The 14947-nt window shown below is 40.4% G+C and overlaps 1 protein-coding gene across 5 annotated transcripts in view; it reads left to right on the top strand.

The window, feature by feature from the left end:
• dab2 (DAB adaptor protein 2) overlaps positions 1-14947 on the top strand; it is a 135289-nt gene that overhangs the window by 22762 nt on the left and 97580 nt on the right. For 4 of the 5 annotated variants that reach the window (XM_062533712.1, XM_062533714.1, XM_062533711.1 and 1 more), the window contains exon 7: positions 4780-4830. The exons of the other annotated variant lie outside the window; for it this stretch is intronic. In XM_062533712.1, coding sequence (XP_062389696.1) covers positions 4780-4830 — 51 coding nt within the window. The remainder of the gene's footprint in view (positions 1-4779; positions 4831-14947) is intronic. 5 annotated transcript variants of the gene reach the window in all.

Genomic DNA, 14947 nt, shown 5'->3' with positions numbered 1-14947 from the left:
GTCCTATTATCCAAAAAATCCAGCTCCAAATCCTTGCAAATCGAGCAAGTGATTGTTTGGCCAAAAGCGAAAATAAGCCTATTCTGACCGAGAAGAGGTGCATTCATATCAGGCAAGCAGAGGTATGCCAGAAGTTTGTAGTAATCGCCCTGTTGCTTTGCATTTTCATTTCAGTTTAAAACGAACAACATAGAATCCACACAACACCTTTCAACTTTAAAACTTCAAAGAAAAAGTCCACCGGGACCGTTCGCTTCTACTGTAAGTGTATGGAACGGTGTAGGCTACTTTTTGACAAGACAGTTAGCCTACTCGTTTGCATCACTTGCTAGATGTAAAACTGCATTTCGTTACTGGTATTTCACTCGTGCAATGACAGTAAAGTTGAATATACTCGAATCTAAAAACTCAGAAATATGAAAAAAAAAAAGAATCCATGGCATGATCTCTTCCTGACTGACCAGTGACCCTCATTGAAAAGTCAAACTGTATGGAACTGACAGTGGTGTTTTGTTTTTACAAAACATAACAATAATAAAAAAGAACATGTCATGCTGATACCTTTTGCTCTTCTCGATTTTAGAAGTTTTACCGATTTTGTGGCTGGTGCTACAAATCTTAGAAGTTACATCTGGCCCTTTGAGGGTAACCATTGGGCTGATGTGGCCCTCGGTGAAAATGAGTTTGACACCCCTGATCTAAAGTATCACTGTGAACCCTTTGTAAATGCTTTAATTTGGTTTCAAGGTCTTGTAGCTTTTGTCTTCTAAGTTTTTTCATCATTGAGGTAGTGGCAATAATTTTACCCCTCATAACTGCTTTGAGTGTATCCCAAAGGATGTCCGGTGTCACTTCCCCATTATCATTTAGGTCAAAAAATGTGTTTATCTCTGCTATGAGATACTCCTTGGTGTCTGGATTGTTCAATATTTGAATTCAATCTCCATAGTGTAGACCTTTGCTCTCTATTCATTAACAAAGATATGAATACAGGGCTATGATCTGAAAGAGTGATTGTGCCTATATCACACCTTTCAATTTTGTGCAGGTCTCTGCTAAAAGTGAAAAAGTAATCTATTCTAGTGTATATCGCATGTGGCGAGGAGTAGTAAGTGTAATCTCGGCTAACAGGATAAAGTTATCTCCATATATCTACAATACCCAATTCTTTCATCAAGGCAGTCATTTTCCTACCAATTAGTTTTGTCTCTGACTTACCAGTTGAAACATCTAGTTTAGGGTTTAGGTGTACATTAAAGTCCCCACCACAAATTACAACTCCTTGTGCTTTCGTTGCCATCAAGTCAAATATTTTCCTGTAAAACACCCATCCACTGCCAGGAGGCGCATACACATTAAGAAAACTTACAATGGTACCCTCTAGTTTACCTATTATCATCACGTATCTGCCTTCTGTATCAGTGAATTCTGACATGTGTTCATAAAGTACTCCTCCTGTTATCAAAATAGCTACTCCTCTTTTATGTCCAGATTTATCAGAGGACGAAAATACATATTTTATACCCATTCTGTTTAGTTTGGCATGTTCAATGGCATTAAGATGAGTTTCTTGGAGGTACGCTATTTGGACCTTGTCTTTCTTGAGTTTTGACAACATTTTCCCTCTTTTGACTGGGTTATTTAAACCATTAACATTATATGTGGCTAATCTTATACTTTGCATTAAAGCTGACATCAGTTGTCATGTCCTGCATTTTAGTGAAAAGCTTCCCCTTTACAGCACAGAACAGCTGTAAACAAACAAATTGTGAACACTTAACAAAGTTGAAAATTAAAAACATAAGAACGTCTTCCACGGTATGGGTCTCACTTGTGACCCTACTACACCAGATAGTAATAGGTGGGAAAGGTTGAGGGAAAGCCTCCCTCTCGATGAGTGGGAGGGCCCTCTGAGGTGTCCGCATAGCAGAGTTCCATGTCCTTAAGTTGTCCCGATTCTCGTGGAAATAGAGCTCCCCAGTCCCGCCCAGAGCCTTGTCCGGAAGTAAAAATCCAATACAATTTCTCCATTGACAATTGGAGAATAAGCCATAACATTGTAACCGTCCATGGTAGACTTAAAACCAGCTACGATGTGACTAAGCGATTATACCTGCTCATATAGATGTCAAAAGTTAATGGGGGCATCAACCTTGTTTTGAGAAAACAATGCTTTATTCACGATTTAACGAGAGAGTACTACACTACCCGACACCCTAACGTGTAAAACTGGTGAAAGCAGAGCCTTTGATTGGTAGAGATCGCCGTTGCCATGGCAATGCCAAACAAACTGTACTCAGCTTTTCCCGCGCCTATCGTCCAGCTTCGTCTCGCTGGAACTTCAAAACTTAAAATGGCTGCAGGGCTGATCAGGACCGATGAGATTTTCAAGACCTTCAAGATTTTCTCATCTTGAAGGTTGAATTTACTCAATGGAAACGGTAGGAAGTTATCATCTTCTTTTCTCAGATTAATATGGAACCATGTTAAACTATCTTTAGGCTGCAAATGTTGGAAATGTGTGTACGTTTGCAAAGCATCCTGGGATTTGAGTTCTCTATCTCGGAATTTAAGATATGTACACAGTCTTGTACCTTTCGCTTTTTTTACATTTTCTGTTCATTTTTTCACTCGAAATTATAAGTTATATGCTTATGAGTCACATCGTAGCTGGTTAGCCTAAGGCATGGTCTAAAACTCTTTATATCCGAATTTTTCCAGAAGTCAATGGGAGAAATGAATGAGAATTTTACTTCCGGACAAGCACCTCTCTCGGAGGAGGGGCGGGACTGGGGAGCTCTATATAGCTTAATTGCTAGGTTGTCTAGAAAGTCACATTGCTCTATGTATGGGCTAAACAGTCAAATAATCAATCACTAAACAGTTCAAAAATCTTTTCCAAATCTTTGCAAAGTCTGGCAATGTAAGGTAGGCTTTACATTGACAGACTTTGCAAAGATTTGGAAAAGATTTTTCCAAATCTTTGCAAAGTCTGGCAATGTAAGGTAGGCTTTACATTGACAGACTTTGCAAAGATTTGGAAAAGATTTTTTAAAGACTACAGTCTCAGACCCTCTCACATCTAAAGACAATTCATTGAGTTTTTAGTCACAGTCTAGTCACAGGCCAGTCTCAGATTAGGATTTTGCAAAGACTGTGGGTCACTATTTACAAGACTGCTGCTAGATTCCTTCAAATTATTTCCATCGTGCAATAGGCTACACGTCATCATTAACAGGAAATCACATGATAGCCTACTCATATCAAAGTATTTTTTTCGCGTTTCTGCAGCATTGTTTGATGTGTGACATCACTAACAGATATAGAGTTGTTCTGTCTCGTAGAATAGCCGACTAATAAATGATAAGAAATGAAATAACAAATAATCATATAGGCTACAGCTGTCGCCTATTTTGCCCCTTCCTGTTTTCGTGTTCGCGAGAGGTTACTATTGGTTTTTAATGTTCACGTCACTATTTGCATGAGCCACGACTGAAAAGACTTCCGATAATATCAAACATGTTTGATATTGTCGTAACGGCAAAACTAGAGAAAGACTGCCTCCGACGGACTTAAAACCGCTAAGATTGGCACCTTACACTAAACGATTTAGATGACGGGAGCGCGCTGCGATTCTAGCACAACTCTCAAGATTTCCGCCCGATTTTGGAAATTTAGTCGCCGACTGTTAAAACAGGCCAAAATCGTGCAATGTAAGCCAGCCTTAAGCTACCAGGTGGACGAAACAAAATAGGCTATATTGTCATTTTACACAGACATCTCAAATAGGAGCAGTTTTATAAGTTTCATATACATTAAATAAAAAAATAAAGGCTTATCCCGACGTCATTTAGGAAGGAAAGTAAATACCGTGTATATTTCTCAAATTATTATCCCATCTCATTCAATTTGGACAATATCATGTCTACAAAACATATGTACAGGTTACAAGTTCGCAACACAACTTGTAACAAGAATTCTCAGAGTTTCAGTTACGTTGCAGCAGCGCTCATTTATTAAGCATGATTTCAAGTTATTTATTTGGACTATTCCTATTTTAGGGGGAAATCCAGGGGAACTAAAAAGATGCCACGACCGCCCATCTAAAACTCTCAGTTAGGGCCTGTACCCACTAGCAGGTAAAACATGTTTAAATGGTTATAGCCTACATTTAAAACAATGGTTATAGCCTACATTTAAAACAATTTATTTACTAGAAATGATGCCACATTACCAATTCGCTTCGAAAGTTTGTTTAGATCCAGTGACACTGCTGTCATGGAAATGGAACAAACGAGCATTGACCCTTTATAGCAGGTCGCCCCCTACAGTAGATCTGTAGATCCCATTGTATGTAAGCATATTGGCTTAACTATAGGTTGCACATACCAAATGACTAGGTTGCATATTAGCAAAGTAAGGCTATTTTCCTGTTGTCTGAGGTAGGTCCATAATGTACTGTTGTGTAGACCGACCGCACTGTTCAGCCTTGCCCCTCCCGAAACTCGAACCTGCAACTCACAACACCTTTTCATTGGGAGGTGAGCATGGAGATTTACCTAATGTACTGTGCAGCTTACATACCAGCTGACTACCATTGCACATGTTTATTATAGTGAACAGTCTGGTATTGGCCATAGCTTTATTACTGTCCGTATAGTGTGAATAAAACAGTATATTGCTGGATAGGTATACTGTATATGACTATACCATCATTTTATATAGATCAATACTCATCCTACATACAATTTCCTGTTCTCTTTGGGGTTTTTTTTTCAGAATGGTGGTGATGCCCTGCTCTCTCTTGAGGATGAAGTGACCATTGTGAAAGTAAGGACTCTATTCTCAGGATCAAATGGGCATTGTCGCAAGTCAATCGCGCAAGTTTCTTTGGGCGGGTCCTAGCGCAAAAGGCTATAATGACTGCGTGAAAAGTGAACATTGCGCTCGGTGCAAGTCAAAAGGGGTTGTCTTAATTTAGTTAATTAGTCGTGGGTGTCTTTTGGCCGTAGCATGCAATAAACAAATTAGATTTCACACTCTCATTCCCTTTAAAAGCCTGGCGCATTGTTCACTGGCCTGTTGGTATTATCATGGTGGATTTACCTGGGTGTCTACTCCAGAAGAGACCGACTTGCTCGTGCGTGAGGCATGGGCGGCGCGTAATGGAGGCTTGGGAAGGCTAGCTTCCCAAATGTTATGCTGGAAAATTGTGAAAATAATAATAATAATAATAATAATAATAATAATAATAATAATCTTTATTTATAGAGCGCTTTTCTAAACATAGTTTCAAAGTGCTTTACATATAAAATAATAAACAGAACAAAAAAATAACACAACAATGAAGTGACTAAAAACAATACAAATAATACCATATCAACATTGGCAAGAATAAAGAAAATGTTTTTTTGTTTTTTTTTCAATGAACAATAGAAAAAACTGCAATAATCAAAACACTACACAAGGCAAAACAAAACCAAACCAAGACAAAGACAAAAACAAAAATTAAACTTAAATAAACTCCTTAAAAGCTTTACGGTACAGATGAGTTTTAAGGAGGGATTTAAAAGATGGAACAGTATCAGCTAACCTTATTTGCTCAGGCAGTGCATTCCAAAATAATGTACAGGATGTGTGAATATTATTTTCTAACACGGAAGTTCAGGTCCTTGATGATGATTGGCTGAATCGCGTTAGATTCTGTTATAAAATCCAACACAAACATACACCTTGACCGCATTTCGTTAATGCACTACCACAACTTGCACAAAAGTTAAAGTGGCTGCGTCTCGATGTTGCATGGAAATCATTCATATGGAGGAAATATTTATTGGCGGAAGAATGATTATCTATGAATACATTGTTACATTTGTCGTTGCTATGCTTTTGTTTCATGAAATCAAACGACGTATAGTTACCGTTTTAGAAAAGCAAGCTACGGGGGGGTTTTAGGCACTAGCCTAAGGTCTCTCGGGGTTTATGACTTCAATAGGTGATTTCAGAATGAACGCAGCAGCCGCAGCAGTAGCCAGAAGCCAGTTCTCACTATTGATCATTATCATTATTAAATTTCCCTTGTGTGTGTGTATTCACACCAAATTGGCATGCCATACCGTACCCTGCCAATATGCAGAGCATCCCATTAGCTGCCTGCCATCAGGCTATTTACAATTTTCTATTTTAAGAAAAAGTCAGTCAACACGTAATCAAAATTAACTAAATGCAGCGCTATATCCACGCGCACACATTTCGTTTGAACAGGAGAGATTATGCACGCAGGAGCGCAACTAGGCTACTTGTTATTTTCTTTTACCCGGCTATCAGCACAAAATGTGAAGTTAATTCACTAACTCAATAGCCTACTCATCATGGATATCGCACGTTCTTTTAAACAAACAAAACAGAAAGGATGGAGGATGGAGGCAGCTAGAGGAGTTATTCCAGATGAGCAATAAGAAGGTAGACAATTGTCAGAACGCTACAGCTGTTTAATGCCAGATGTTAAAGGTAGGCTAGAACAAAACTAAAGGTAACTTAGCCATAAGGCTGTGTAATGTTGTCTAAATGAGCAGGTCACTGTTAGACGTTGTTGTATTATTGCATGTGGATGTTGTTATGCTATGAAGGCTACTTTTTGTTGACCAATACACGAACCTAAAACCGAGAAACGGACAAATATTATTTAATTATATTCGGGCTGTGTGCTCCTGCTGATGAAAGAAGTATGGTGTGTGCGCGCACTGTGCACTCTTCCATATCCCCAAGCCTCATGCGCTCATAAAATAGCCTTTCAGCTATGCGCGAATGATTCCGACTAGGTTTTTCCTGGTCAGTGGCGCACTTACTTTTTGCATCCATATATTAGCGACTGGCGAACTTTGCGCCGGACCACACCTCTTCTCTTCACTGACACGCCCGTTAGGGCGCAATATAATCTCCTATCTAGAGAACGTACATTTGCGCTGGGAAAATGAAGGATGCGCTCGCAGAGAATAGGAATTATAGGTTGTGCAAGTCGCGAAAGCTCATTGCGTGGTCTGCATAATCGGGCCCTAAGTATGCCTCCAACTTCTTTAGCTGTATAATACTTGAGCACTGAAAGGTGTGTAGAGCTGCTTTATTTATAAGGACTCCCAAACGAAAATACTATGTTGCTCTCCTTTCATTCTTATCTTCAATTTGCATCAATGTCTTGACATTCAACAACAATCATTATGAACTAGAATTTATTTCCCGGTGGGAAAGTGTGAAGTGTGCTTGCTCCGACGCGCCGCGACAGCGCCCCGGCAGGAGATGCGACCGCTCGCCCTCAGGTCAAAGCGCCAAAGTTTGGCCAAGATGTGAAGCTGCTTCGAGTTTGGCGGCATTGCCCTCAATTGCCGAATTCTTACACTGACCTGACGGGTTGCCTAGGTTCATGGCCCAGAGCACGTCCAATGTAAAAATGTAGATGTCATCCCAAAGCCGTAAAGAGATATGAGCCAAAATGCATTTTTGCTAATTGCGGCGCCCCCCTAGTGGCCAAATCACAAAAAATTTACTGAGGCTACTTTGGATGGTGTCCAAAATCGTCCCGCCAAATATGGTCTTGATACCTCAAAGCGTTTCCGAGATTTGACCTCACTTCCTGTTTGGAGGCTTCGCCATCGAATTTGATTGGCTGCCATGAGCGAACGCTTTGATGTATGGAAATTAAATGTACACCTCTAAGGTCTGTAGACCTTGTGTTAAATTAAGTATGAGTTGTTCACGTGTAGTCAGCATGAAACACGTAACCACTGAAGGAAGGAGGGAACTAGGCATGTTTCTAGAACAAATACGAGTAATGTTAGGAGTATAGCTATCCTGTTATGCGGGAACATCCACAGTTTACTCACTGTTGAATAAGTTGCAAGGTGTTATAGCCTCAAATGGATGGTAAAATAAACAGGACAACTCACCTGTTCAAATGATGTAATAGGATAAAATTTGGTTTTGATATGTCAAAGCAACTAGGCTGTTACTGGTTAATGTTTCTGAATATGAAATCGATTTTGGATTGGTTGCATGTGATAAAAGCTATGCCATTTCCTGTCCAGACAGCATTCATATTCAGAAATACTGTACACAGCCAACAAAGACACACACACACACACACACACACACACCCACACACACACACACAAACACACACAACTCTTTCAAACAGAAACGTCAGTCCGTTACATCTGCCTCTTGTCCACAAACTGCATGTTGCTGAGTTGACCAGCAACAAAGACTTTCACATAAATACACACACACACACACACACACACACACACATACACACCACCCCCTCAAACACAAATATCTGTCTGTTACGTCTGCCTCTTGTCCACAAACTGCATGTTGCACAGTTCACCCACATCTACCCACAATTGTTTGATTTATAAATAACCCCAGCATTGCAATGTGTCAAATCTTAATATATATGTATATACTGTATGGGCAATTCCATGTAAAACTGTCAAGTCCATAACCCCACACAGCATCAAACTATGATGTGGATGAGGATTTCTTAAAAGTTTACCATTTCGCTCTTCTTGTTTGTACAACATATTTGTTGACATTGTTAACATAATCATTTGCATTATATAAATGTAACCCCCTTTTCCACTCTTATGTCTCAACATATACTGGAGTCACATTCATAAACATAAACAGGATCCTAGGTTCTCAATTTGCTGGACTCACTGTCTACCATAAAGTTAAAGAATAGTAATAACAGAAGAAAAGGTAAGAAGATGTTGATAGCGTGATTAACTAGTGTGGTGCCTCCGCTGAAGAATTTCTATATCATTGCCCTGATGGAAATATGTAAATCCTCAGAAATGTCAAGTGACCACAATTACTTCTACCTGCTTTGATATAGCTTATCCTAAATGAAATACTATGCAACCATCACAAAACATTTATTGTATCCTTTGTTTTTAACTCTTAGAATTCAGTTCAGTATGACATAATAAAATGAAAGTACAAAAATATTTTTTAAACCCCTTTTTAAAAGTTCAAGCTATCACTTTCAATGAAATCTCAATTAATGATTACATAGTTCTAAATAGTAACTGTGTGGTAATAATTCACCTATACCACCCTTAGCCTAAATGAATTCAATATTTACTATTCTGCCCTGGCAATTGTGTCCTAACAAGGCGTAGGCAGATGGCTAACTTCTTGAATATTGAATGAAGCTTCAGGATGTAGAACTGCTATTCCAGACAGTCGTTAATAGTCGTTATTAATTCCATTAGTTTGCATTCATGTTCATTTTTCCTTTTCCGTAAACCGAAATAAATAAATAAAAAAGCATACAATTACTTGTATGAAATTGCTGTCTATCAACACATAGCCTACATCAGGGGTTGTGAAAGTGACGCATGCTCAGGGGTGCCGCGTAATGGTCCAGGCCTTGTTCATTTCATAAAAAAAATTTTGGCCATAATAATTATATTGCAATTATATCAATTAAAGTTTTCTTTGCAGCACAAACAACAAAAGGCTACAGTTTACTTTACTTTAGGGCGTAATGTTAACTTTTTTAACATTAAGTTCGTTAGTTTGTTGTTCTGTATTGACAGCAGACGACAGAATGCAGGTACACGCAATGGATACGTTTTTTAAAGTATATTTTTTGGGGCTTTTATGCCTTTAATGTGACAGGACAGTGTAGAGTGACAGGAAGCAAGCGGGAGAGAGAGTAGGGGTTGGATCCGGAAAGGACCACGGGGCGGGAATCGAACCCGGGTCGCCGGCGTGCGGTGCATGTGCCCCAGCCAGTCGCACCACGACTGGGGCCCGCAATGGATATGTTTTTAAAGAGAGTGCATTCGCTTCCACATGAACCTCGGAATGTGCCGCACCAGAACAAAGACACTTAATGCTGAACCTATGCTTTCTATTGTGCGTGTGGCTCGTTTTTCAGATTTGCTTGCTAAATTTAAAAAGCCACACAATTTAACAGAGTCGCTCATTCTAGCCTGCAAATGGTTAAAGTGATGCTAGGGCCAGATGCTGCATAAGAAATGGAAAAACTCCACTGGCCAGTTGGCCTTGCCAGCTGATCGCTAACGTGAGATATGTGGATGATGAGATTTCAGATAATTTTATTTGGCAAAGAACTGGACAATGCCGCCGGAGATGAGATGTTCAGGGTAACAGAATTGTTGCCTGCTTTACAAACCATGAGCGTACAGGGGAGCTACATCAGGTGCAGAACTGAAGTGTTGAATTGGCTTCCACTATTAAAGTAGCTACAACAGATGTGGGATAGAGGCGAAAAATAGACCAGTCTTCTAAAATGAATTGTACGCATCGCGAACGGAGCGCTTCAGTTACGCGTCCGGTATAGAGATCGCTAAGACATGTGACCAACTTCATCAAAACACAAAGAATTATGGGTATGTTTGGCTCGCCTGATGCCAGCCCATGTAAACTAGTGTTCTGGGTCTATGATCTGGCATGATAATAATGAAAACTAAGCGTGAAAAAATTGTGTGAAAAACAGAACATAATCTTGCGCTTCCTTACTGATGCTATCCATGCCATTCCTCGCCTTTTTGTCACCTCTGAAACATGGCGTGTACTATTATTTTTCCACGCTGGAAAACGATAAAAGATAAGCTTCATGTAACCCATTTAAGAGAAACACACAAAATAGGCTCAAATAATTAGTAATAGACCAGGAATCAATAACTGAATTGAAACACCAAGTTAAGTAAAGCATAAAATGTATCCTCAATCATATACATACAAAATTCTCAATAACCCAAAATAAAGTTGGTTCTGTGTTATATCAGTGTATGTGTGTTCTGGTATTTCCAGTTATGAGCTATTAACCAACAGTCCCAAAGAACAGGGTGCACCCATAAAAGTTATGGTTTCGCAGTTGCAACAATGTTCAAACTACAAAAAATAGAATAGTCCAAATGAGAATTCCAACGTTTCAATCAAGTGTGTGTTTCAATCCTACCCGATAGTATCCGGTTGGATAATTCACAAAAGAAGATTCAGTCAATTGTGTGGTTAACGATCAGTCCTACCACACTTGGAATCAGAAGGTGCACACGGAAGGGTTTCCTCCGAGGCGATTCAGTCTTGGTGGCTCGCCATCCTCCGCGCAGGGAAGAGTTCCAGTGTCATAAAAACCCAGCCTGCATACATGTACACAGGGCTTACAAAATAACCTTACTAGTGACTAATACATTAATTTAGCTAACAATTACATAATAACATGAAATGTATCATGAATGACATCAAATTCAAGTGTTTATCAGTTAGAGTCAAGTGGTTAACATCCAACAACTACCCGCTGATTATGTGAATACAGGACACAAAATAACTCATTCGAATTCATCACACCATTATATGGAACATATTCGGAAGTTCTTAACATTCTATCATTCAAATCTTATCACTAATGTATTACATGTAGGGCTGGGCGATTATACGATCTCGATTTGTGATCGCGATCAAATTAAGTTCGATCACGGTGATCAGCTGTGGGTATACTTTCTCGATCACGTGCATAACATGCTGCAGCAAAGTGCACGACAACCATCACAACCCGCTTTCCTGGCACCGCACTGTCTGCATGCACCCAAAATTTTCAACAGTGCGCCTGAAAAAAAATTCTAGGTCGCACTGGTGCGCCTGGCGCGGCTCGGGTGAAAGCATATATTTCTTTCACAAGTTGCCATGTAAACGTGGCTAGACTATGCGTGCAACTTTACCAAACTGTATAGGCTAGAAGTAAACCCTCTCTCCTAGGACCACTTTCTCTCTCTCTCTCTCTCTCTCTCTCGTGCGCGGCGCGCTTAATGAAAACCCCCCCTCGACATGTAGGCTAGCCTACTTTCACAATCGTGAAATCAATGACGTAGGCCTATAGAAGACGACTAGCGAAATCATAATTAAGAGTCATTGCATGAGAAAACCAGGCAGAGGTGGGAAGATGGGGGTCGGCCAAATCGGCTCATACTTTGTACATGTGATAAGTATGTGGAACTATGAACAGCCATATACTTAAAACCCTCCAGCTGTTTTTTGTTATGGAGTTCTGGGACCCCTCTCAGAGACCCTCAAAAATTCATGGCTGAAAATGACTGAAATTGCCATTTCTACCCTGATTATCCTGATAAAGATATGAACATATTTTTCATTTACATGGCATAGTCTTTTGAACATTAGGCTATGTTAATTATGATCAATTTTATTTTTTGGAAGAGAAAAAAAATACTTCAGACGAAATATTTTCGCGGACCCCCTGCAGTACCTCCGCGGACCCCCTAGGGGTCGCGGACCCCCGGTTGAAGACCCCTGCTCTAGTGCCTCTGACCGATTGACGCTAAAGCTGTAGGGGAAGCTTTGCAGAGAAACCTGCAAGTGTAAAATGAAAAACGGGAACGAAACCGGGCAAGAAATCACCAAACCTGCATAGTTTCCCTTTAAATAAAGAGGCATGCAATTAAGGGGGTAGTGGTGTCAGCGCTCATTCAATATATGTGCGTGTCTGCGCAAGTATACCTGAATCACTGAAGACGGCCTGTGTCAAGCCATGAAGTGATTAGTTAATAAGCCTTTTGCAGGGCAGTCCATGTTCACGTCACGCGAGGAAGACGGTCACAGCTTTCTCTATTCTGTATTTCTTTCCCACTGAAAACTGTGTTAAAATTGTGTGTTTATATATATTTATAAAATACTTCCAACGTCAGGTGTTGGAAAGATGACTAATGTGCATTTTATTTATGCGCATTACCACGGATGCACATCACTAAAGACCCCCTTACATTGTAAGATTTTGGTCTGTTTTCACAGTCAGCGACTTAATTTCCACAGTCGGACAGAAATCATGGGAGTTGTACTGGAATCATGGCACGCTCCCGTCAACTAGATTATTTAGTGTAAGGTGCCAATCTTAGCGGTTTGAAGTCAGTCTTTTTCTAATTTTGCCGTTACGATAATATCAAACGTGTCAAACGTGTTTGATATTATCGCAAGTCTTTGCAAAATCATAGTCTGTGACTCGTTTGTGACCTGCCCCGTGCACTCCGAAATCTGCCGCTAGCTTGCCAATGCTAAAACCAGGGTTCATAAGTTTAAAAAAAACCTGGAAAAGTTATGGAATTTGAAAATGCAAATTTCCAGGCCTGGAAAGGTTTTGGAAAACAAAAAACACCCCAAAAGTTTTGGAAAAGTCATGGAAATTTGCTTCACCCAATTCAACTCAGAGACATCTCTCATTTGGGCAGATCATGTCTCACACTTGTGTCACAACCGATTGGCAAACTTTTACGTTTTGAGAGCATTCCTTCCAGGTAACCATCCCGTTATCTCACGCGTATATCTATTATTAATGTAGCACTAGTTAATGTGAGGTTTTGAGAAATATCAGGTCATGGAAATTTGTGAAAAAATCATGGAAAAGTCATGGAATTTCTCTGGTGGAAATGTGTATGAACCCTGTAAAACAGGTTTTCAATGGCAGTGGCTCAGGCATCGGCTTATCCATGCAAATAAATCACTGTTTTACACCATTTATGAGGCTCAAAGTAGCTCCACACTTTATTGGTAGACTTCTGAGGGCCCTGACATTTAAAACGAGACATCGAGAACTTTGAAAAAGCACTGGTGGTTTACTTACATGACTGTTTATTCAGACAGTCCCTTCTGAAAGTTTTCCGTTCGCCGCCATCTTGAATTTAGTCACGTGACTGATTCGTGACTAGTTCACGTCTTGAATTTAGTCACGTGATCACTAAACAAATGCTCACACTCGGTATCATGTTTCAACACACTTTAAGTCAATATCACATTGGAATTCTCCTTTAAAGAGACCCTATGCAACTTTTTCATAGTCATAAAATCGCTTAGAAATCGTTTTGCTTGAGTGACCAGTTTTATCGAAAACAGTAATATTTCCTCTCGCCCCCAGTGTCCCTATCCGCTATTGCAACCTTGCAGTTTGTTCAGGAGACGATCGTTCCCTGTTTACATCTGGAAGGCTGAGACGCATAAAGAACAAGAAGAACCACGCTTGCAATTTATATATTTATATATAGCCTATATGTGTATAAATATACACGCTAAAGCTGTCGGGGAAGCTCTGCAGAGAAATATGCAAGCATAAAACGGGCGAAAATGAAAAACGAAACCGAAACTTAAGATGAAATCGCCAATCCTGCGTAGTTTCTCTTTAATTGCCGTTGGATGGAAACGCAACGAATGACCTCTCTCCAGCACCAAACAGAAAGCGTGTATATCATATGTATGAGGTGTATATGATCATTTTTTTCATCCAGGGTTGCTAGGTTACGGGGACACTGGCAAGACACGCCGCTCCGTCTGGCATCATGTTTTTGTTTGTTTTTATGTCATTTTCGTAATTTTATGTTTTATTCTGTTCATTTTTTGTATTTATTTGTTTAGATTAATGTTTTCACTCTTTATTTACGCTATTTTCGATAGTCTTGTGCTTTTCTCAATCTTTATTTTGCTACTTCAAGTTGGCTGATGCCACAGCGAGTATGTCCACTGGGTTGAAGACCGCTGGCGAGGGCTTCACATCCTCCATCCATGAAGCACTGCACTTCACCGTCTGGTCAGGACAGCTGAGGACCCAGCTACCAACTGCGGGCGACCTGGCTACCAACCGCGGGCGACCTGGCTACCAACTGCGGGCGACCTGGCTACCAACCGCGGGCGACCTGGCTACCAATTGCGGGCGATGCTGCCGCCGCGACTGCTGAGCTGCTGCTGGCCTGCGAGCTGCCATGCTCTGCAGCAGTGCTAACGATGGAAGCCAGAGACAAACTGTTGCTGTCGGGGGTCCACCGAATTGCTGATCTGCAGGGTCGCTGCTTCAGACTGCTCGGTGCTTCTGCTGCTACTGCTTCTGGTGCTCTCCAGACGGCCTGCCTAGCGCCGTCTT

This window comes from Sardina pilchardus, chromosome 4 (assembly GCF_963854185.1).
Source record: "Sardina pilchardus chromosome 4, fSarPil1.1, whole genome shotgun sequence".
NCBI classification, from domain to species: Eukaryota; Metazoa; Chordata; class Actinopteri; order Clupeiformes; family Clupeidae; genus Sardina; species Sardina pilchardus.
This window is presented reverse-complemented; position numbering and strand designations above follow the sequence as displayed.